This window comes from Neoarius graeffei, chromosome 13, assembly GCF_027579695.1.
Source record: "Neoarius graeffei isolate fNeoGra1 chromosome 13, fNeoGra1.pri, whole genome shotgun sequence".
NCBI classification, from domain to species: domain Eukaryota; kingdom Metazoa; phylum Chordata; class Actinopteri; order Siluriformes; family Ariidae; genus Neoarius; species Neoarius graeffei.
This window is the reverse complement of record NC_083581.1, coordinates 65,729,654-65,754,522: the sequence shown is the minus strand read 5'-3', so window position 1 is coordinate 65,754,522 and position 24,869 is coordinate 65,729,654. Positions and strand designations below refer to the sequence as shown.

Below are 24,869 nucleotides of genomic sequence, written 5' to 3'. Positions count from 1 at the left end.
ACACCGCATTGCGAGAATCCCGCCAACCGTGAAGTCATAGACATATAAACATAGACGCCGCCTTCTGCATAGAATCATACGTCATCCTCGCCGCCATATTGGATGTGGCAAAGTGGAGATTCATAGCGTCTAGACAGTACCCGAGAATAAAGATGCCTCATTCATGTGCTGCGTTTAACTGTACCAACAGGTTTACCGTCCAAACGAGATCACATGGGATTACCTTTCACAGGTGAGACTGGAAAAATACTTTTCATTGTATTTGGTCATTATAACGTAATTTTACAAACAGATTTTCCTGACTTTGTGGCTAATATGAAGTCTCGTGCATAATAGCCGCTCGGTGAAACCTGTCTCCAAACAACGAAGTATTTCCTTCGTAACTACGCTGATAACACTTTGTGTTTTTGTCAAACATTGGAGCTTTGTATTCTTTCTGAAGGTTTATTGTTATTAATATTGAATAAAAAGTAACTGAGATATATCATTGTTAATTATCATTCAAGTTTTAGGTAAATTATTTTAATTTGCATCTTATACGGATTTTATAAGGGAAATACGGATTTTGGAGGTTGGTTATACAGGTTTGATTGACCAAAGGTTGACATGTATGGGAAAGTCAGTTTTATAGCTTCTCTAAAGAGCTCAACTGTTTTCAGCTGTGCTAACATGATTGTACAAGGGTTTTCTAATCATCCATTAGCCTTCTGAGGCAATGAGCAAACACATTGTACCATTAGAACACTGGAGTGATAGTTGCTGGAAATGGGCCTCTATACACCTATGGAGATATTGCACCAAAAACCAGACATTTGCAGCTAGAATAGTCATTTACCACATTAGCAATGTATAGAGTGGATTTCTGATTAGTTTAAAGTGATCTTCATTGAAAAGAACAGTGCTTTTCTTTCAAAAATAAGGACATTTCAAAGTGACCCCAAACTTTTGAACGGTAGTGTATAACAGTCATATATATATATATATATATATATATATATATATATATAGGCAGATTTCATGCATGACGGAACGTTATGGGAAATTCCCAATTAAAAAAAATACCTTATTATGACAAAGGTAAGCTCAAACGTGGACTTCTAATAGAAATAAACAAGCCAGGGCCTAGATCTAGCATATTTTATGGTGTTTAGCCTCGTCTACATTATCAGTACATAACAAACATGCTGCTAGTCTAAACAAGCGTTAGGTCTAATAAAATATATCGCGTCCAAAGCCCACATCCAGATCTACCTTTTAGCGTTACACAGAGCTCTCACACTAACCTGATCTAAAATGTTTTCCACACACACAGGAATATTTTATCAAACCAGTGTTCCTGTTTAACTGCAGCTCGGCATTTTTCTCATCTTTCTGGGTTCGCCAGGAAGCGGTGAAAAGTTAAACCAGAATCCAAAAACACTACAGGTTTCTAGGATTGTTCTTTTAGATGTAACTTCTACAAGTTTATCTGTAGATGGACTGAATTGGGCTTACAATCACTCGTATACACTTGTGCCGGTCGCTGGCAAACGCAAAGCTCGCCAGGCAACATGGCCGCGTAAACAAATCTGCAGTTGCGATGACGTAACGTGAAAGTGACCCCAATGTTGTGACCTTTTTGTTCTGTTCACTTTTGCTTTGCTTGTTAAACAACATACTCTAACAGATTTACCAAGGCAATCGGGAAAAATTCTTCAAGTAGGAGCCCTGCATCCCAGGACGCATTAAAATTCTGAACAGGCATTGTTGTGCATAAAAATGCACAATTTCCGCATTAATGCAATTCCTGAAGTATTTATTTATTTATTTATTTATTTAAAAACACACACTCTTATGGGTAGCACGGTGGTGTAGTGGTTAGAGCTGTTGCCTCACAGCAAGAAGGTTCTGGGCTCGAACCTCATGGCTGACGGGAGCCTTTCTGTGTGGAGTTTGCATGTTCTCCCTGTGTCTGCGTGTGTTTCCTCCGGGTGCTCTGGTTTCCTCCCACAGTTCAAAGACATGTAGATTAGGTAAAATACCCAGCCACTGGTGTCGCACAAGGCAGTGCTTACTTCGTGCTGGGCCCAAGCCCGGACAGATTGAGGAGGGTTGTGTCAGGAAGGGTATCCGGTGTAAAACCAATGCCAAATCAAATATGCAGATCATGATGATTCGCTGTGTCAACCCCTAATGGGAGCAGGCGAAAGAAAAAGAAGACACATATGCACTCTTATGTGACATTATTAGGGCTTTGGAGAGCTCCATCAGAAAACAAACAAACAAACAGCTGAGAGCAAACAGGAAAAAAGAATGAGAAATAAAAAGCAAACAGGCAGAGAGAGGAGACGGTGGCTGGACGTTTGTCGAGAAATACAGACAAATAATAACGCAACAAGAGGACGGAGTCTCCTCGAGAGATTTAGTTGTAACTACAACTGCAGATGCTGAGTGGAAGCCATTACCATGCTCACGTGGATGTGGGTTACACACACCACCGTACCCAAGCCAACCTCCACTGCTGACTCACACGCTTTGTTTTCTCTGCTAAAAACGGTGACGACACCGAAAGCATTAGCATAACTCAGTCTCCCTCGCACTGAAAAACAATCAAGTTGTTAGAGCCTAAAGTGCAAGGCAGGCTGAAACGGGAACGCCGCTATATTAGAAACTGGAATGCCAGTATATTATATGTGCAGTGCTGAGCTGAGCTGAGCTGGGAGGCAGCCAATTATAGAGTCCGGGCTGATCAGGAGAAAGAGCCCGCATACCCAAATGGCAAAGAAAATGTAACGAGGACAGATAGAGAGAGAAAAAGATAACAAAAAGCGAGAAGGAAATAAAAAAGGAAAGGGACTGTGATATAGAGAAAGTGGCTTCCTGGTTAAAAAAAGAGAGCGAGAGAGAGAGAGAGAGGCTGGGTATTGCAGAGGGAAAATAGGAAGGAATGGAAGAGAGCAGAATGAAGAAAGACAGAAGAGAGATAGTGGAAGGATTTTTTTTTTTTTGCCTGTGCTTACCACCCACACAAAAAGAGATTATTTCCTGAGATAAACCAGGTAGGAGAAAAGCCCCACCATGAGATCTGAAGTGTGAGATCAGATTTGGATCAGCGGCTCTCCTTGAACTTGGACCTTCTTGTCAGTGTGTGTGCAACCGCAAAACAGGCCTACAGTTTTTTGTCCTTGCCTCATCCTTCAAAAACTGTGATCTTTCCACGAAAAAAGAAAGAAAAAAGCCCAGTAATCACTGATGTTTCCTTATACCCATAATGCTCCGTCCACACCCACGCCCTGCCTGTCTCCGAACGCTCCAGTTATTTCTGATTACATCTCCTTGTAAGCATGTCTGACCAGAAGATGGAGGAGAAAAAAATGTCCTCCAGATTATCCCTGATACTGCTCCTGAAGGAGTCTGTTTAGGAGCTTTAACAATATCAGTCATGCTAGCTCGCGCCAGTGTCACCCTGGAGACTTGAGCAGGTCATGAAACTGGAGAGGGCTGACAAAAACAAATCTCAAATCAATATCTTGCACGACGCAAAACTCTCCCTCCTTCTCGCGCTTGCTCCTCCCTTGTCTGCATGCTTTTTCAGTGAGTGACACTATTCGCTTATAACTGTTGCCTCCTTCAGTGAGGTGTAGCTGTAACGCTGAAGTACTACTACATTCATCAAACAATCTATTCAATCTCCAAACCCCTTCTGTTCTTCCCCTGCAAGAGGATTACCATTACGGATGTTGTAAAATATTAAAACCGTGTTTTATCAATTCAGGTAGTGTTAAATGGTGCGAGTATAATCTTTTCCATATCCAGTGCATAAACTCTGGACACGTATGCTAATTCGCCACATGAACGCCAACACGTAAGCCTGTAAAGCAGCTCCCTGTAGTACACAAGTCACCTGACATTACAATAGATGGCTGTTATAAAAATCACTCTCAACTGTGGTATTGATCCATTCAATACTAATCTAATAAAGCATGCCTCCTGTGACCAAAGGGCCAGAAAAATGAATTGAAATAATAATCAGGGCACTGTTGTAGTGAAAGTTATTTTTAAATCAATCTATCAAGGATGCAGGACCATGAATGTAATAAAATGGGCTAAAACAACAAGGCCCCACCTTCCAATCGTCTGGCGAGACCTGAATCGTTTTTCGAAACACTGAAACCCTCGATCGCCCCTCCTCGCCTCCCGTCATGATGGAGAGCCGTAGCCATCGGGCTGTTTGTTAGCAGTCCGTCATTCTGCTGAGCTACTGACGCCCACAGCTCAACTGATGAACTCAATTTAACAAAGACCTGGCAGGCCAGTTGCTTCTCAAAAAAAAAAGGCTTGTGCTTTCCAAAGATTGGCACATCCTCTAAATTTAGTGTTACCCCATGGATATCACTGACAGATGCTATATTCTTATGCACCCCATCACAGCCTTCTGTAGGCGTACTTGTCAGATTTCACCATATAGGGAGGACAAATAATTCATGTGCTTTGTAGCTGTGTAAGGAAACACATAATACACAATGTCGTGAGGGCTCTACGTAAACCCGCAGAGCGCAGCTGGGTATCCAGGGTCAAAGCATGACCTGCGCATACTAATAATGCACTTACTGACAAATGCTGACGACGTACATTAATGTACACCACAAGCGCATGATAGAAATGCGATGCAGAGGAACGACTGAGCGGTATTAGGACTCAAAAGATATCTTCCAGCCTGCAAGACAACTTTCCTCGTCTATAAAGTGCTGTGTTCATTCTCGTGTGTTTATACCACAGTGCTGAAAGTCTCAAATCTGATTGGTCAGAAGGTGTAGGATCATTTTCAATAACCGCAGCTCTGACAGGTGTTCCAGCTGCAAGGCAAATCACAAGTTTATAATATTAGCATGCTGCTTGTACGGTATCATCGCTATAGTAACGACTTTCACTGGTACTTTATGGCAAGCACTCTTTATAAACGTGTTTTATCTTATGAGGTGCTTATTTAGCATTTTTTTGGAAGCGTTTTTGAAACATCTGGTTTCATCCCAACAGTTTTCTGCCACAGGACACTGTTCAGGATCGAGAGATTTGTGCTTTGCGGTTTTTTAGTAACTTGACAAGCTGCGATCTTTTTTTTTTTTTGTCTTATTAACTTTAAGAAAGGGAACAAAAGAAGGAGTGAATTTTTATAGCTGCTATAAAGGAAGTGAGAACAATAATTAACTTGTTTCATCGACGTTCCACATCATTAAAGGGATCAAGCAAATTGGCAAATTTCTGTGGTATATCAGAAATAGAACCCTTTAGGGTATGCAGCTATTGGAAAATAATAAACTTCAGGATGGTAAGCCCTCTGCCACATCGCACCTCCCTGTTGGTGACTATTTTCAGCCTGTTCTGTTGTGTTTGTGATGGTTTTAACAGTGCTTCAGCAATGGAGCAATTTCACCATTATAGCATTTGCTCTAAAATATATCGTATAATTGTAATGACAATATTTGCAAAGATGTTCTAACAGGCTTAAAAAATTTGTGGACACCTGACCATCACACCCTTGGGCCTGTTGCACATCCCATTCCGGATTTATTCCTCCTCTGCTGTTATAATAACCTCCACTCTTCTGGGAAGGCTTTCCACTAGACTGTAGGGGTGTTCACACGGCACATATTTGCATCGATGCTGCACCGATGTATTTTGTTGCGATATATCTTACACCGGTGTAAATTTTGTGGAGCGTTCACACGTCACAAACCTGCTTACTAGAGAGAAGCGTGTTAGCACCGGTGCAGCCCCACTTGCGTTCACACGGCAGTTTTTGCGACCGTGCTATACGATAGTAATAATGCGGAAATGAAATATGCGCTTGCGTGAAAATGTACTTCCTTTTCCCGGTTGTCATGGCATCACCAAGCGCCGGGAAAACAATGTGGATGAAGACACCAGTGTTGCCAGATACTGCTGACATTGTTCAGCCCAAAATATGTTCAAATCCACCAAAATGCACTTAAAACCGCCCAATCTGGCAACACTGGAAGACACGCAGTTCTGTTGTTGTTGATATTCGCCATTTTGGAAGCGCAAAATACCAGGATGCAAATTATGCAATGCCCGTATATAATCAACTCTCCTCACGCGTAGCGAGTCTACCCCTGTAGCGTTCAGACGTCCCATTTTATATCGGTGCTGCCCCGCGAACTAGCATTTACTCCGGAGTAAATTTCTTAAACCACCTCCCGAGCAGGGTTAGATTTGCACCGGTTTAAGCAGCTTTCAGGGGCTACACCGGTATAACTTTGTACCATGTGAACGCTCTACCGGGGCAGCCCCGGTGCTACACCGGAGTAAAAGTTGCCATGTGAGCACCCCTCGTGGAGTGTGGCTGTGGGGATCTGTGCTCATTCAGCTCCAAAAGCATGAGGCACTGACGTTGGATGAGGAGGTCTGGGGTGCAGTCAGTGTTAGAATTCATCCCAAAGGTGTCCAGAAGGGTTGAGGTCAGAGTTCCGTGCAGGACACTTGAGTTCTTCCACACCAATTTTAGCAAAACATATCTTCATGGAGGGGCGGCACGGTGGTGTAGTGGTTAGCGCTGTCGCCTCACAGCAAGAAGGTCCTGGGTTCGATCCCCGTGGCCGGCGAGGGCCTTTCTGTGTGGAGTTTGCATGTTCTCCCCGTGTCCGCGTGGGTTTCCTCCGGGTGCTCCGGTTTCCCCCACAGTCCAAAGACATGCAGGTTAGGTTAACTGGTGACTCTAAATTGACCGTAGGTGTGAATGTGAGTGTGAATGGTTGTCTGTGTCTATGTGTCAGCCCTGTGATGACCTGGCGACTTGTCCAGGGTGTACCCCACCTTTCGCTGGGATAGGCTCCAGCTTGCCTGCGACCCTGTAGAACAGGATAAAGCGGTTAGAGATAATGAGATGAGATATCTTCATGGAGCACAGGGTGCTTTGTACACAGGAGCATTGTCATGGTGGAACAGGTTTGAGCCTCTTAGTTCCAGTGAAGTGAATCTGTAATGCTACAACATACAAAGACATTCTAGACGACTGTTTCCTTCAAATTTTGCAGCAGTTTTGTGAAGACCCACATAGTATGGGTGGTCAGTTGTCCACAAATAGTATAGATTTGGGCAGCACGGCGATGTAGCGGTTAGCACTGTCACCTCACAGCAAGAAGGTTCTCGGTTCAAGCCCAGTGGCCGACGGGTGCCTTTCTGTGTGGAGTTTGCATGTTCTCCCCATGTCTGCGTGGGTTTCTCCCACAATCCAAAGACATGCAGTAGGCTAACTGGCTACGCTAAATTGCCCATAGATGTGAGTGTGAATGGAACCAACCACAATTTTGGCGAGATCGACCAAACATGGTTCGCCTCAAGCCCAGACTGGGTTCGGCAGTGACGACGACAACGAGTACTGTTTTACAGTAATTGCTGGGTTTCGCATGACATCACATCTGCCTCATTAGTTATTCAAAACTTTAGCTGGTGGTCTACCAAAGCTCAGCTGACAAAGCATTTGTACGGAGAAGCTGCATTGCTCACATGAAAAATGCCTTACGCTTACGTTGTTTTAGGTTGTTCAAATTGCTCAAGCCGTGAAACTGATAAAAAAGGCTGAACGAACACAGGATTTCACAAAAAGACGTCGAGAAAGGTGGCTTTTGAACCTCTCACTGAAATCAAAGGGAGCCAAGTTGAAGCCTGCTCATGTTTGCAGTGATCACTTGGTGAAAGGTTTGTATATCCCTCTCAGCTATGGCCTTAGTGTTTTCCAAGTACTTTTCTTGATATATATATGTTATTTACCAGCTGGGAGGTCCGTATCGTGAAATACCGTGACCGAGGTCTTGAAAGTACTGACCGAGGTCCTCTGGGCCGAGGTCAGTATTCAAGGCCGAGGTCACGGTATTTCACCATACAGACCGACCTTAAGCTGGTAAATAATATATTTATTTTTTTCTTTACCAAATTCTAACAGAAAACGAGAGCGCCTGAAAAGGAAAACCAAGCCGAGCCGAGCCGCCATTTAGAATCCTCATTCACGGCTGTAATGTAAATGGCTTCCTCCTCGGTATACAAGTGCACTTCCATGGCAGGAAAAAAACTACATTTTGCCGCCTATGTAGTCCCCTATTTATACAAAATTGCGTCATTCAGGATTCAGCCATGTTTTTGCTTGGCGTTAGCAAGTTACAGGTTTTTAGCTTTCTCCTGAAATGTTTTCTTTTATTTCTTCTTCCTCAGGGTAGTAAAACTCGCTTTCGCTGTGAAGACTGACGTTATCGCTATCCATGCTGTAAAATTAATGCTATTATGCTCAGAAATGCTGGCAAAAATTTATAAGATTTTTGATAATCTTATAAATAAATCTTATAAAAAAAAGATAAATGTTGACAAAAAATTCTACTATGTTTGTTGTTGTTGTGAACGAGCGAGTCGCCAGAGGTCCATAACCGGGGTCCGTATCGTAGGATACGGACCCGCTCGCCAGCCAATCAGCGCAGGATTTGATGGAAACCGCACCACGAAAAAAATAAATGTCGTTATTCTGCGGTACTTTTTTTTAGTCACGAAGCGCTAAAGTCCCCAGCTGTTTCTTTGTTTACTCCTCACAAAGTCCATATGCATGAAGGCCACGACAAAATCCTTACCCAGGCATACAGTTACAATGCGCCGTGATCACTTCTCCGTCTTGTTTAACTAAGATCCAGGTCTTTAAAGGGGTTTCTGATGATCTTTGTGAATGATTTAGCTGAGAGATAAGAGCCAACACAAGTGAGAATCAAGCCAACTGTTATTTGTTTAACTTCAACTTTCAGCGCTTCGTTGTAAAGACGCAAACAAAAAGCTGAAAAAAACTATACTTACACGGGCAAAAACAGTACAGGATTCATTCGACAGCGACTTGATACCGAGGTCCTTTACCCAGCCACATACAAAAAAGTTGTAAGCCTCCGTACTCCTCCACGCTTTCATCTGTTTTGCGCTGTAGAAGGACGTCTGCAACACCAGATAGTTCGAGATGTCGGGGAACTCGACTGAAGGGTCGTTTTCAAGATCGTATGACAAATCTTTCTTTCCCAGACTGTAGGGGTCGATTCCATTGCACATAGCAATCTTCTGAATATATCTAAAGCGAGCAGTGGCTTCTAGATTATGAGCATACTCTGATAAGTTATCGCTAGTTGTTTGCACTACGGCAGCCGTTTAGACCACCAGCTATTTCACTTCCGGTAAAGCTGCTAAGAAAAGTCACGTGACTGAAACCCAGCAATAGGCCATATCGTGTATATTTTCCAGGCAGGCACACAGATTAAAAACAAGGACTGTAGCATTCAGTTGATGTTTCAGCACAAGAAACAATACAACACTAAACCACAGCACTAATGTTAATGTTTGTCTTTTTACTATACGCAACATGAAGTGACCAAAACTAAATTACGCTGTAGCACTACGGGTCTGTCACATTGTAGAGGTAGTACAAACATTATACACAGTACCATGAAAAAGTCTTTTTGAAAGCAAAGATGCCTTTGAAAATTATGGAAGCCGAGAGAGGCCCTACATATAATTCTTTTTTTAATTCACCTTGTTATCCCGAGATAACGACATAATTAATTCAGGATCTTGAGAAAACAACACAACTAATTCGAGATCTCGAGAAAACAAAACCGTTATTCCGAGATAACGACATAATTAATTCAGGATCTCGAGAAAACGACACAACTAATTCGAGATCTCGAGAAAACAAAACCGTTATTTCGAGATCTCGAGAAAACAAAACAATTATTCCGTGATCTCGAGAAAACAAAACAATTATTTCATGATCTCGAGTAAACAGCTGAGAAATGGTTCATTCAGGTGCGCCAAGAGACTTGTGATATGCTGACTTTGGGGCTATTTCTCATTCTGTATAGACGCAACTTTGGTCATTAGAATGTCTGGAATAATCGATCACCTAATAAGGCAATATTTTGATCAGGGGTTGACACAGGGAGAGATTGCATTAAGTCTTTTAATAAGGGATCATTTCAAAATTAGTCCGCGGCACCTCCGCAGAAGACTGGCCTGCCAATTTTCTAAGTCTTCGTTGTCTGACTCACAGGTGGGCGCAGCTCTGCTAGAAATCTCAGCTGTTTTCTCGAGATCATGAAATAATTGTTTTGTTTTTTCGAGATCGCAGAATAATTGTTTTGTTTTCTCAAGATCTTGAATTAGTTGTGTTGTTTTCTCGACATCCTGAATTAATTATGTCGTTATCTCGGAATAACGGTTTTGTTTTCTCGAGATCTCGAATTAGTTGTGTTGTTTTCTCGACATCCTGAATTAATTATGTTGTTATCTCGGAATAACGGTTTTGTTTTCTCGAGATCTCGAATTAGTTGTGTTGTTTTCTCGACATCCTGAATTAATTATGTCGTTATCTCGGAATAACGGTTTTGTTTTCTCGAGATCTCGAATTAGTTGTGTTGTTTTCTCGACATCCTGAATTAATTATGTCGTTATCTCGGAATAACGGTTTTGTTTTCTCGAGATCTCGAATTAGTTGTGTTGTTTTCTCGACATCCTGAATTAATTATGTCGTTATCTCGGAATAACGGTTTTGTTTTCTCGAGATCTCGAATTAGTTGTGTTGTTTTCTCGACATCCTGAATTAATTATGTCGTTATCTCGGAATAACGGTTTTGTTTTCTCGAGATCTCGAATTAGTTGTGTTGTTTTCTCGACATCCTGAATTAATTATGTCGTTATCTCGGAATAACGGTTTTGTTTTCTCGAGATCTCGAATTAGTTGTGTTGTTTTCTCGACATCCTGAATTAATTATGTCGTTATCTCGGAATAACGGTTTTGTTTTCTCGAGATCTCGAATTAGTTGTGTTGTTTTCTCGACATCCTGAATTAATTATTTCGTTATCTCGGAATAACGGTTTTGTTTTCTCGAGATCTCGAATTAGTTGTGTTGTTTTCTCGAGATCCTGAATTAATTATGTCGTTATCTCGGAATAACGGTTTTGTTTTCTCGAGATCTCGAATTAGTTGTGTTGTTTTCTCGACATCCTGAATTAATTATGTCGTTATCTCGGAATAACGGTTTTGTTTTCTCGAGATCTCAAATTAGTTGTGTTGTTTTCTCGACATCCTGAATTAATTATGTCGTTATCTCGGGACAACAAGGTGAATAAAAAAAGATTATGTGAAGGGCCTCTCGCGGCTTCCGTAGAAAATAAATGAAATGAAACATTTTCTACATTAAAAAATTCTATATAGAGTCATTAATCAGTATGAAAATAAACAAAGTCAGTATTTGTAGTGACGACCCTTTGTCTTTAAACATGTGCCTGTAGACTCAAAATACACAGGTGCATTTTCGTAAGGAAATTATCTGGTAGGTTTTCCTGGCTTGTTCGACAATCTGCCACAGTTCTTCTAGAGACTTTGATTTTCACACTTGTTTCTGTGAGTGCAGGTTTTTACTAATATACAAACATTTTCCTATCAGATTTCATTTTGGTTGGAAAAGTAATGTTTGAAAAGCTAAAATGTTTCAGACGATCCAATAATGTAGAAGTCTTTTTGGCTTCAAATAAGGCTATGATTACTGTTATATCAGGGTGCCTCAAGGCCAATTTATCCTTCTGCATCCGTATATCCTTCAGAGTACACTACGCTGTCGCCTGATATGCACCCTTCCAGAAATGTAACTACACATCGTGGTGGCACAGACCGCAACAACTGTGACTGGTCCACTCGAAAGTCTGAGGCTCTATAGCGGCTATAGATCATTGTAACGGCCATTTTAATCTTGCATCTAATCCCGTGGATTTAAACACGAGTTACACTGAAGTGCTTTGAACCGCTCATGCTGCTGAATACAGATGAGTTAAAACACTTCAGAAATGCTTTCTGTGAGAATTCACTTGGTTTATAATTAACCACGCGAGGTTTCTTTACCCTCCCAGTAAATATGTTTCAAAACAGCATTTTGTCCGTGTTATTTTTCTGGATATTATTCCTACAGTGAGACACGGAACACGCATTCCTCTTCTTCTATGTGTAAGAATCAATCAGTTGCTGGGTTTCAGTCACGTGACTTTTCTTAGCGGTTTTACCGGAAGTGAAATAGCTGGTGGTCTAAACGGCTGCCGTAGTGCAAACAACTAGCCATAATTTATCAGAGTACGCTCGTAATCTGCTGACTTTAGATATATTCAGAAGATTGCTATGTGCAATGGAATCGACCCCTACAGTCTGGGAAAGAAGGATTTGTCATACAATCTCGAAAACGACCCTTCAGTCGAGTTCCCCGACATTTCGAACTATCTGGTGTTGCAGACGTCCTTCTACACCGCAAAACAGATGGAAGAGTATGAAGGCTTACAACTTTTTTGTATGTGGCTGGGTAAAGGACCTCGGTATCAAGTCACTGCCGAATGAATCCTGTATTGTTTTTGCCCGTGTAAGTATGTTTTTTTTAAAGCTTTTCGTTCGCGTCTTTACAACAAAGCGCTGCAAGTTGAAGTGTAAACAAACAACAGTTGGCTTGATTCTCACTTGTGTTGGCTCTTATCTCTCAGCTAAATCATTCACAAAGATCATCAGAAACCTCTTTAAAGACCTGGATCTTAGTTAAACAAGACGGAGAAGTGATCACGGCGCATTGTAACTGTACGGCTGGGTAAGAATTTTGTCGCGGCCTTCATGCATATGGACTTTGTGAGGAGTAAACAAAGAAACAGCTGGGGACTTTAGCGCTTTGTGACTAAAAAAAGTACCGTAAAAAAAACGACACATAGCAAGAAAAGTACTTGGAAAACACTAAGGCCATAGCTGAGAGGGAAATACAAACCTTTCACCAAGTGATCACTGCAAACTCGAGTATGCTTCGACTCGGCTCCCTTCGATTTCAGTGAGAGGTTCAAAAGCCACCTTTCTCGACGTCTTTTTGTGAAATCCTGTGTTCGTTCAGCCTTTTTTATTAGTTCATGGGGAACCCTGAAGAAACTTTTAGCAGTTTCACAGTTTGATTGATTCAAACAACCTACGACAACGCAAGCGTAAGGCATTTTTCATGCGAGCAATGCAGCTTCTCCGTACAAACGCTTTGTCAACTGAGCTTTGGTAGACCACCAGCTAAGGTTTTGAATAACTAATGAGGTGGATGTGACGTCAGGTGGAACCCAGCAGTTCTGGTGTGTCTCATGCAATAGCGCCTCCTACAGGAGACCTTTCATGCAAGTATAAATACTTCACCCTGTGTGAGAATCGACGCGGTACCTACAGCATAGATTCTGCACAGATGTATAAATCGGCCTTACGACTTTTATTTAGTACTGTATCTGGCATAAGAATGAGACTTGTATAAGAATGGCTCGACTGTGGGCGGCACGGTGGTGTAGTGCTTAGCGCTGTCACCTCACAGCAAGAAGGTTCTGGGTTCGAGCCCAGTGGCCAGCGAGGGCCTCTCTGTGTGGAGTCTGCATGTTCTCCCCGTGTCCGCGTGGGTTTCCTCCGGGTGCTCCGGTTTCCCCCACAGTCCAAAGACATGCAGGTTAGGCTAATTGGTGGCTCTAAATTGACCGTAGATGTGAATGTGAAGGTATATAAATGGTTTGTCTCTATGTGTCAGCCCTGTGATGATCTGTCCAGGGTGTACCCCGTCTCTCGCCCATAGTCAGCTGGGATAGGCTCCAGCTTGCCTGCGACCCTGAACAGGATAAGCGGTTACGGATAATGGATAGCTCGACTTTTCTGGGCAAGAAGTGACTTCAGAGGATGTGTCCTGACACTCAAATATTTAGAAAATCAAACGACCCCGCTTCCACCATATAATTAAATCAATGACCAGTTTATCAATGCAGCCTTTTCTGTTGAACAGATGTTACAGTAGAGTGTAATAATAGTCTGGAGAAAGAGGAGAGACTCGTCCCAGATTGTGATCGGCCCTGCTAATGAAGAACGTTCCTCTCTAACAATCGCTTGCAATAGCTGCCTAAATCACAACGCCGGCAATCAGAGCCAATCAGCTCGAGGAAATTGCTCGGGATTCTCCTAGCTATGAATTATGGTTGCGCTAATAAATACCTACAACTCAAACAGGAACATTTCAACATACACAGGATACACTGGTCCCTTCAAGTGAAATCAGTGGGACTCCTTGATAGATGCAGTTGCTTTTAAAAGACAGCTTTGATTGCACCGGACTACACACTTAATTAGCACCATCTTTTCAGATCGAGATCACAGGCTCGTCTATAAGCGGTGAAGGCTTTCAGGAAAATGAACACATGACTAGATTAAATGTCAAAGCCATGCTTTTAGCTTAACTACAAAAGCCAGAACTATCATATTCCTACTGAGAGGAGAGACATATCAAAGCAAATTAGGTACAGAATCACTTTTAAGAGATGACATGACAGTCAGAGGTCTATAACTGGATCTTTTCTCCTTTTACCAAGTTTTCGCTCCCACATATACTAATGTCATGTGGTGTGTGGACGGCTGCTAGGACACTGAGAGCCATTAATCACAAGGCCATGACAGGGAACAGCTCGAAATATTATCTTGTGGAAGGGTAAATTTTGTTCATCTCTGGAGGCACTGCTTGAAAGAGTGAATGTTTGTGCAATATGATTAAAAAATCATTTTGTGACGTGGTGTTTGAGGCCTCATGGTCAATATTTTTAAGGTTTGATGAATAGGCTGAAGTGGGAAAAGAACTTATTTAAATAAAGGCTTTCATTAAGCTTCCTTTCAAAGCCTGAATGTCCTCTGTGTGCTACTATTCCTGTACTATGACGATGATGATGTGAAAATTTTCCTTTGACCTTTCCTCGGTTAATTATTGAAACAATGCGCCCTTCGTTGTTTAACCTCGGCTAATAAGAAGGTTTAAAAGTTCATTGCTCTATGTGTTACACCAAATAAAGAGTTTTTTTAATGCCTACTCTAATATCAACATCTTTGCTTTCGTTAGAAATGTTGGAAAAACTGAAATCAAGGACTTAATTCAGCCCGAGCATCTGCCTCAAGTGAGAAAAGAAAGACATTTTTTAAAAAAATAATAAAAATAAAAAACAGCGACTCCTTATGTGTTTTCAGCCTTAGCCAAACTCACCCATCCATGAAAATCCCATCTCAGGGAGAAAGGAGGTGAGGACCTGAGAGCACACACACACACATGCGCACACACACTAGACAATAAGAGGACACACTGCCAGATCCTCACTAAAGCCCTTTATCCTTATCATAACTACTTCCACAATTACTCACATGAGTGGTTTACCTGCTTCGGACAGGACGGCTTTTTTTTTTTTTTAAACAGCCATAGTGATATAAAAACCTCCAGGCTGCTCATGTTAACTGGGCCGCCAGACGCAGCCACGCAGAACGGTTAGATCATGCTGCATGCAAGAGGGATGGAATCTCAGTGACTGGTTTAAGCAAGCCTATACATATGAGGCACAGACAGACAGACAGACAGACAAATGCACAGCTATACCTGGATGAGTGCAAACAGCTTCTTCTGCCATTCAGTCCCAGAAGAGTGTTCATTAAAACACTGTTTTGACGCACCGAGAACTGAACTCAATGGAAAGAGCATAATCAGTGAATAGCACAACAAGGAGATGAGCGTGATCTGGCTCCGTTTTCCAAATTACGGCAAACATAAACGCACTTAATTACACAGATCAACAAATTCTCCAGGGGTGGCAGGAGCGCAGCTCGATGCGTATTAAGCATGGAGACTTCTGGAGTACTAATGGAGCAATCAACGTTCTATGCGTCGGCATACATTAATACACATAATTGATCTAAAGGCAAAGAGCTTTTGCATTCTGAAGAGAAAACATTTGTTTTCGCAGTCGAAATGAGATTAACTCGCCGTTTTCACAAATCATTTCAACAAACTACAGCTTTGCCTACTCTGCAATATACAACATGATAAAGCCGATGCTTTTAGATGGATGGTAGTAGCGAGTTTTAGAAGGTCAGCGTTGTAGCGGATGGCAGCATTTAGTATGAGAGTCGGGCGTAATGCAGTCTTTATGGACAGGTCTGGCTCTTAGCAAATGGCAACACTTGTGATATTGATAGCATGCTGCTGTCAAGAAGACACTTCAAGGTTCAAAGAAAGCTCTGGGAAGGAACTCCCAGTGGAGACGGAGGAAGATATAATGAAATCAAGAAGTAAATAAATGAATCGATGAATGAATAATAGATCAGCCAGCAAGTGGCCCCTTCGAGCAATGCCATGGATGCAATATTAATAACCAGCTCTTACTGTTCATCTCTGTGTCATCACTGACACCCTTAGGAGCAGCATGGCCGGAATAACACACAGCTGATCTGTACATTCGATCCGGATTACGAATTTTCTTCAGTCCTTCCGGAGGCAGGGAAAGAGAGAGTAGAGAAAGAGAAGAGACTAGGAAAACTGCACAATAACTTAACATTGAGGCGTTCTACATTACACACACACACACACACACACACACACACACACACACACACACACACACAGAGAGCGATTACTGGTTACTTGCATTGAACCCAAGCCTCCCTCCCCATGCATCTCGGACATGTCCGTCTCGGAGCAGAGAAACACTTCTCACAGGCAATCTGTTCAATTCGGCTTGCGGGTTCAGTGTGCCAAATTCACTTCTCTCCACCAAGTCTACACCGCTGTTTCATTGTGCACATTCAGAAGGGCAGAAGGGATTGCTTTGACTTAAGTTGCTCCCTAGTGGTGAGGACATGTGGAATTTTATTCGGGTTCAGGCTTGGGCTTTGAGACGGTACAGAAGCAATCTCTTTCATCTTGTACAAGACTACAGCGCGCGTATGTTTTCATTACAGCAGACCTGCACACACGTTGTTTATTATTTACACTATATGAGCCGGGCGATGAACACTGAGTATCTAACTACAGAATTCAGCTTCAAAAAACATCAATGTGGCAACTCTGATAAAAAATTTAAAGTTCTGAATATGCAACGAAAAGATCATCTGAGCTGCTTGTCCAGGGTTTTCCAAAAGCGTTACAGTGTTACCGTAACTGTCGAGAAATGTTTTAGGTTTGCTCTTCTTTCCTGGGATAATGTCTTTCGGGAAATAGAGAGAATTGATTCCACGGTGTCAGACGGTTTGCTTGTGTATTTTTTTTTTCCCTTCTTCACCTTCTACTCTCCCTCGGTTTTGCTGAGAGCTGAGAAATCAAGATTCGAGAAACTTCGTCCAGCCTGCAAGGAAAGATGCAGCTCCAAAATTCTTTGGGGATTTTAATGGAAGTTTAGTTTTGTTTGCATTGTGTGGAGTTTTTAATGACGATGTTGGTTGCTTGTCTGAAGCAGGTAAGAGATCGCAACTGGTTAAAACACATCTGTTTCTACATTACAGCACGCACTGGTAACCCCTCTCCCCACAAACACGCACACATTAGGCCTAATTCACTTAATAGAGTTATAAATCCCCGAGCGAATCTCCACTCGAGCTTGACCAACATGATATTTTTGAAGCTAATATCAATACTGATGTTGGGCTAGAAAATAAATCATTACCATGGCTTGAAGAAATACTGAGATATTCTGCCTGTTTTTAAGATTTTATCAAACCAGGTAAAGAAAATAATAGAAGGCATTTTTAGTAGTTTATAATCTCAAGGTAATTTAGTAATAAAAATGTATTGTGCTTGTTTAAATGCTGTTCATTACATCGTATAGTGCCAATTCAAATATAAAGTTCATACTCGACATCAAACTGGTGATTTCCTTCCCACACTTACTAAACCCTATAATCATCAGGTGTCTTGAAGCAGAAAAATGACCAAACTCTCCTGGCTCTCTGGGACTCAGACTACAACGCTTACCTGAGCTTTGCTTTTCAATAATCACATGAGCGAGGTTCCTGTTTATTTCTTTTTTATAAACGGTTAATACTTTTGTGCAGCTTTCTGTACAAATTCCAGGTGACATAGAAGCAACTGGGGCGGCACGGTGGTGTAGTGGTTAGCGCTGTCGCCTCACAGCAAGAAGGTCCTGGGTTCGAGCCCTGGGGCTGGCGAGGGCCTTTCTGTGTGGAGTTTGCATGTTCTCCCCGTGTCCGTGTGGGTTTCCTCCGGGTGCTCCGGTTTCCCCCACAGTCCAAAGACATGCAGGTTAGGTTAACTGGTGACTTTAAATTGACCGTAGGTGTGAATGTGAGTGTGAATGGTTGTCTGTGTCTGTGTGTCGGCCCTGTGATGACCTGGCGACTTGTCCAGGGTGTACCCCGCCTTTCGCCCGTGGTCAGCTGGGATAGGCTCCAGCTTGCCTGCGACCCTGTAGAAGGATAGAGCGGCTAGAGATAATGAGATGAGATGAGATACAAGCAACTGCACTCCTGCTCTGCTTTAAAATAATTTACCGATATATTTTTGACCTTTATATAAATAGTCATTAGATCTGACTTACTGTACGTTATTGCTATTGGCTAGTTCAGCAAACCAGCTTGCTTATGACCAAGTGGGAAGCTAGTGTTAGCATAGTTACCACAGAAACAGAATCACGGCACGCGAGGAAATATATTCATGCTCTGCTTCGAAATAATTTACTTGTTTTAATTCCTTTATGTGAAATGTCACTAGTTAGAGCTTGCTTTTCACATTGTTGGCTAGTTCAGCAAGTGAACAGCTAGCTCGCTTATTAGCAAGAGGAAAGCTAGTGTTAGCATGGGTACTACAGAAACATGTCATGTTATAACACACATGTATCCTGTATCCTTGTTCCGCTTGAAAAGAATTTACTTATTTTAATTCCTTTATGTGAAAGGTCCTCAGTTAGAGCTTTCACACTGTCGGCTAGTTCAGCAAATTAAAGGTGCACTATGTAGGATTTAGAGGGGCTTATTAGCAGAAATGGAATATTGTCTTCATCATTATGTATTCATTAGTGTATAATCACCTGTAACTATGAATCATTGTGGTTTCATGAGCTTAGAATGAGCTCTTCATATCTACATAGGGAGTGGGTCGTCTTCCACAGAGCCCACTATGTTTCACCACCATGTTTCTACAGTAACCCCGAACAGACAAACCAAACGCTGGCTCTAGAGAGTATATTTCGCATTTTGCATTTTTACAAGTGGCAGCTTGAGTCCAGCACCAGAAGGAAGACAAAGAAGAAAAATGGAAGATGAAGGATATAGGAGCCATTTTAAGATACTCATGGCCTTGCTTTATTATGTCCCATTTAACAATTCAATTTGATTCACGATATTGAGTTCATGATTAGATTTTCCCACAATATTTTTTGAAAAAACAAATTAAATAAAGAAAATTTTATAAACAAAAAAGCGACATTTATTTTCCTATAACTTATCAGCTTAAATATTCATTTTATTAAATTAAAAAAAAAATTTGTTTCATGTTCTTAATCACCAACAATAATTATTTACCCACGTTTATAAAGGATGGTGTAAAATATAATAGCCTATTAACTAAAATATTCCTTTTATTAAAAATGAAAAAGTTAATAACAAATAGGCCTTTTCTTAATAAACATTCACGAACATTTGTACTACCTTCATTTACTTCTCTTTTCTTTAGCTTTCAGCAGTCTGTGAAAACACAGCTCTGATTTCTTGTTGAATTGACTTATACACTCAACTCTTACACAACAGCTTTTTCCCATTTTACATGTTTTATGAGTGTTTTCATGACATTAGAGCTGTGTTACTTCTACCTACAGTGAAGTTACGTGCACTCCCGTTATTGCACTGTACATTACTCCGCCATCTACTGTCTAAACACCATAATTACAGCTACGAAAAACTAAAAGATTGCGCAGCCTGACACAAATAACAATTAATTTTTTATTTCACTGATTTGAATCATAATACATTTGTATTGCAATTTATCATCACAAGATATATCGTTACATGCATAGTTTGCTTTTTATTTTAATTTAGTAATTTGTTAAACATTAATATAAACGTTTGGCACTGATACTTTTAGTATAAACACACAGGTGATTATAGGAAATTGTGCGCGCTGATTGGTTGAGAAATTAGGACTATTTCTTGATAATCACCTCGAGCGACTCGGCAAAATGGCGGCCAATCATTTTGTCACCGTAAGTGAGGAAGAATTACAAATTATGAAAGAAAATGCTGCTCCAAAAAGCACTAAAGATGCTATGAAGTTTGGTCTAAAACTATTCAAAGGTAAGGTGGAGTTGTGATTTATTTTATTGATTTCAAAACAAAGTACTTTATGCGATTCGGCATAGATAAGCGACACAAGTCTGTGCGCATTACATTTGCATGCCCCTTTTGAAGTTTGAAATAAATTATTTCTTTTTTTTTTTTTTTAATAATCACCTGTGTATTTATACTAAAACAATTATCCACCTCAGGCTCAGTGAATATCGGTCAATAATAACCGAGACGAAGTTGAGGTTATTATTCACCGATATTCACTTCACCTTCGGTGAATAACTGTTAAATATTGCTGTTGCAGTTAAGAGCAAGAGTTCAGAGTTAAATTTCTGTAGAATATCCCCCTGTCTGATACTCTAATGGTACATTCCATTTAGCATTTGTGGATGTGGAAATAATAACGGAAATAATATGCTCAGGTTAGGAGTAACACAGTTTTCTGACCGAAATGAACCAACTGGGATTTGTAACTCTCAATACTGAATGAGTAAAGGTTTTGTTTGTTTGTTTGTTTGTTTGTTTGTTTGTTTGTTTGTTTGTTTAAGATTGAAGCTTGAAGATTTTTGTTCTCTGAGAAATTTTTCACATCATGTTTGTGACAACTAACCTGCTCTGTAAGCGGCCAGGCAAAACGGAAGAAAAGCCGCGACAATGAAGAAGAAAGCAGAGGTAAATGACAGTCAAGTTGTATTCTTGCCTGTGTAATTGTTTTGGTCGTTCCAATAAAATAACATTATGCTCACAGTTTAATCCTGTTTGAAGTCAGTTTTATTCCTGCAAATATAGTGTAAACGTACACATAAAGTCCAGGCAAATCTACCAACCGCATACCAGGCTTTTAGTTTTCAGAAGAAAACCATAAAAGATTCAAAAGTGTTTATGACACTAGCACTGTTTTATTTTAGTTTTATATCACGAATTTAGGGCGGCACGGTGGTGTAGTGGTTAGCGCTGTTGCCTCACAGCAAGAAGGTCCGGGTTCGAGCCCCGTGGCCGGCCAGGGCCTTTCTGTGCGGAGTTTGCATGTTCTCCCCGTGTCCGCGTGGGTTTCCTCCGGGTGCTCCGGTTTCCCCCACAGTCCAAAGACATGCAGGTTAGGTTAACTGGTGACTCTAAATTGACCGTAGGTGTGAATGTGAGTGTGAATGGTTGTCTGTGTCTATGTGTCAGCCCTGTGATGACCTGGCGACTTGTCCAGGGTGTACCCCGCCTTTCGCCCGTAGTCAGCTGGGATAGGCTCCAGCTTGCCTGCGACCCTGTAGAAGGATAAAGCGGCTAGAGATAATGAGATGAGAATGAGATGAGATCACGAATTTATCTGAAAGCCAACTGAAGCATTTGAAATGTTAATTCGCCTAACAGTCATGCATGTGCTGCCACGGCTCTGCAGATAGATATCACTGCACCTGACAGCCATCATAGGTTCTAATACATGCTTGGAAGGGGGTGGACCGAAGGAGGGGTATTTAGTCGGTTGCAATCTGCAACCTCACCACTAGAGGCCATTAAATCCTACATAGTGCACCTTTAATAGCACCACTTATTAGCAAGTAGAAAGCTAGTCTAAGCACTTCCTTTTCCCATTGTTGGCTAGTTCATCTGATAAGTTGATTAGAAAGTGAATAGCTATCATTAGCATAGGCTTACATACCACACAAATATAATCTTTTTTGTTTTATTACTTTTATTTGTTCAGGGGGAAAATGCATGGCTAAATATAACTCCACTTGCAGTGACATTTTATTTCCACAGACTAATATTGTTAGAACATATTTCACTTTAATGCTGTCTGTTTAGACATGCATGTTTCCCTCAGAAACTCATTTCATATTCTGCTAAAGTATAAAAGGGGGGGAAGTAGAGCTCTGGTCAAAAGTTTTTGCCCTGTGTTCTTGAACTGTTCTCCCCAAAATTTGGAAATATCAGTGGAATAAATGGCGAAAAATGAGTGAATATATCCTGTTGATTTACCATATTTTTAAAAAATCACTATCGAGAGAGAGAGTATCAGAGGTTGCATGTCATTTTTTTATGTTTGCAGTTGTTGGAATCCTTTACTGCTATTATGTTAGTTGTTGTTATTATTAATAACACCATCGTGTGAAATAGTTTTACAAAAAAAAAAATTCATATTACATCTGATAGCCAACAAGCTGCTAAAGTCCGTATTATTAAACACTGTTTTGGGTGCAAGTGGGATTCTCTGGAAGTGAGAAGGGTCAAACTAGGGGACATGCGCAATCAGTGGGACATAAGAGATATTACCCATGTTTTCATAGCAGCCTCTAGCAAAGAACAGCCTGTCCTTATGAGCAAAAAAAGAAAAAAAATCAGTGAAATACTGAAGCCCTGGAGAGCAGCGCTCAACACAAACACTGCTGCTTCAAGGACAAAAGGTTATGGGACAGAGAGTAATCAAAAGGAAAAGAATTGTCGAAAATTACACGCAACACAATATTCCACTCACTTTCCACACTGCTACTATTAAGTAGGCCTAGAGTATTAAACTGGAACACTAGGGTAGAATACGTATGGAAAACCAAAAGCCCTTAACCTCTACAGCGCAGAAGCGGCTACGTTCATGTGTAAGTGTGTGACACATGTTCCTCCTCCGCACGTTGACCTCACAAGAACGGCAAAAATAACTCAACCTGCTCTGCCAGGGGAGTCTCAGCTCAGACGATCTAAAAAGCACGTGGCAGCCATAACGCAACGGGAGGAAGAACATGAATGCGGTACGCATTACAAGCCCGGATGTGTTTGTTTGCATCTGTAACAAATAGAGAACAAGCTTGGGTAGCCCTGAGCCATGTGATGCTTTCAACACAAAGGTAGATATCTCTTTATTCCAATACTCTCGGTCTCAGTTGACATGCCGTGCATAGTAAAACAGACGTGTACTGTGGTGAGTAACAAAGCTCAATACCACCCCCCTGTGGACCAGCTCTGGTTCAAACCCACCTCACTTCTCACTCCTCCTGTCATATTATTTCCTGATCGCTGATTTTACAGCCATAGCTTTGTAATTACAAGGTAATAAGTAAGTCAATAATACTCCTACATGCACGAGTGCTGTTTTATCCTATTACTTTACTACAAGGGCATTGTAGGAATAACCAGATTCATGGGATTGCCCTTTGAAACTCTTCAAGTTGAACAGTTTAGCATTGCTCATGTTCTGTCATGAAATATCACAGCAATAATGTCACGATCGCGCGATAAAATGATTCTTGTTGATGATTTTTTTCTTTCTGGAAAAGTTTCTTTTAACACAAGGTCTCCACCCTGTGGCTGGAAAAAGATCACCTTTACCTATTATTAGTTTTATTTTCTATTCAATTGGATCCACTGACTTACAGTCAACTTTATCCAAACTTAATTGAATCGGTCCCAGCCGGGTTTAGTTTTAGTCGAGGCGTTTAGGAAGAAAAGCTTTATACACCCTCTAGAGTCTGAACATCCTGATCATCTCACCATCACCATCGTTATTCGTGGAACCAGACTAACACCAAATGCCAAGTGGAAATATATCTTTTGAAGGAAATAGATGACACCTGTAATGTGCATTTCTACAGACTATAAGTAGGTTTTAAAACAGCTTCGGTCTTCTTGATAACACAAAGTTTTTTTTTTCCAAGAGCGTAAGTATGGATTAGGATTTTTTGGTTGGTTGGTTGGTTGGTTGGTTGGTTTTAGAATGATACAATGATTCTGTTTATAGCTGTGTCCCAGAGGTTTGTCAAGTTCAGGAGTTCATGCACATGCTGTATGGATGGATGGATGGAGTAACAGAGTGTAGCAAAGAAAGTAGCAAAGCACTGAGCCTGAGGTGTTACAAGTCAGTTACAAGTTATCCACTTTGGTGGATAAAAGCACTGAGGTGCGACATTGGAAACTTAGGACTCGTTTGGTGTCCCCTGAGAGCTGAGGCTTGAGAAATAAAAGAGAAGTTTGGAGCTGGACCTCAGTAAGTTTGCTCTGAGAGCTGAGACCAAAGGGACGCGTTTAGAGAAAGCGTGTGGCGTTTTTCTTTCTTTCTTTCTTTACAAACTGTCAAAATTCGTCCTTTTTCTCAAATATAACACACATTCCTGGCGAGCTACCCTATCCGGCGAGGGTAATGATATCTCTGAGGAGAAATAAGCAGAAAGCAGGATAAATGCGGAAACCCTGAGAAGCATCTCTCGTCGCAAGTTGCGAGTCCCCAGGCTCGACCTGCTCCTGACTGTCTTCCGTCCATTCACACTGTTGTCATTAGTAGTAAAACGTAAACAAGAACAACAACAACCAAACATTGTTTTTACCATCCCCGAGGTTCCGCATCTTACCTTCCGGCTTGTTTTCGGCAGCCATTTCCCCTCCGCGCGCCACATCCTCCTCCTCCTCCTCCTCTGCGCGAGCGTTGGGTACCACCACGCGCGTGCACGTCGAGGACAGCGCGAGGAGGGACCGGCGGAGCAGGAGGCAACTCCAGTCCGCTCCACCATTGGCTGCGGCGCCGTGACTGACCACGGGATGCTGAAATGGTCTGCGAGCTCAGCGAGAAACGACTTTCCCCTTTCCACGTGTCCGCTCGCGATCATTGGGCGGCGGAAGGATGTTCAGGTGCAGCATCCACGCCTCGGAAAGACAAGCAGCCAATCCGGGATGCGCTCGTGCATCATCTGTGCGCCGTCAGACGCGTGCGTGGAACTGAACGGACGCACGAGGC

The 24,869-nt window shown here is 41.6% G+C and overlaps 1 protein-coding gene across 3 annotated transcripts in view; it reads right to left on the bottom strand.

The window, feature by feature from the left end:
• camta1a (calmodulin binding transcription activator 1a) overlaps positions 1-24,511 on the bottom strand; it is a 1,048,086-nt gene extending 1,023,575 nt beyond the window's left edge. For all 3 annotated transcript variants that reach the window (XM_060938363.1, XM_060938365.1, XM_060938364.1), the window contains exons 1-2: positions 24,487-24,511; positions 16,248-16,349 (exon numbers count right to left, since the gene is read on the bottom strand). In XM_060938363.1, the coding sequence (XP_060794346.1) occupies positions 16,248-16,349; positions 24,487-24,511 (127 nt within the window). The remainder of the gene's footprint in view (positions 1-16,247; positions 16,350-24,486) is intronic.
• Between the last annotated feature and the right edge of the window lie 358 nt (positions 24,512-24,869).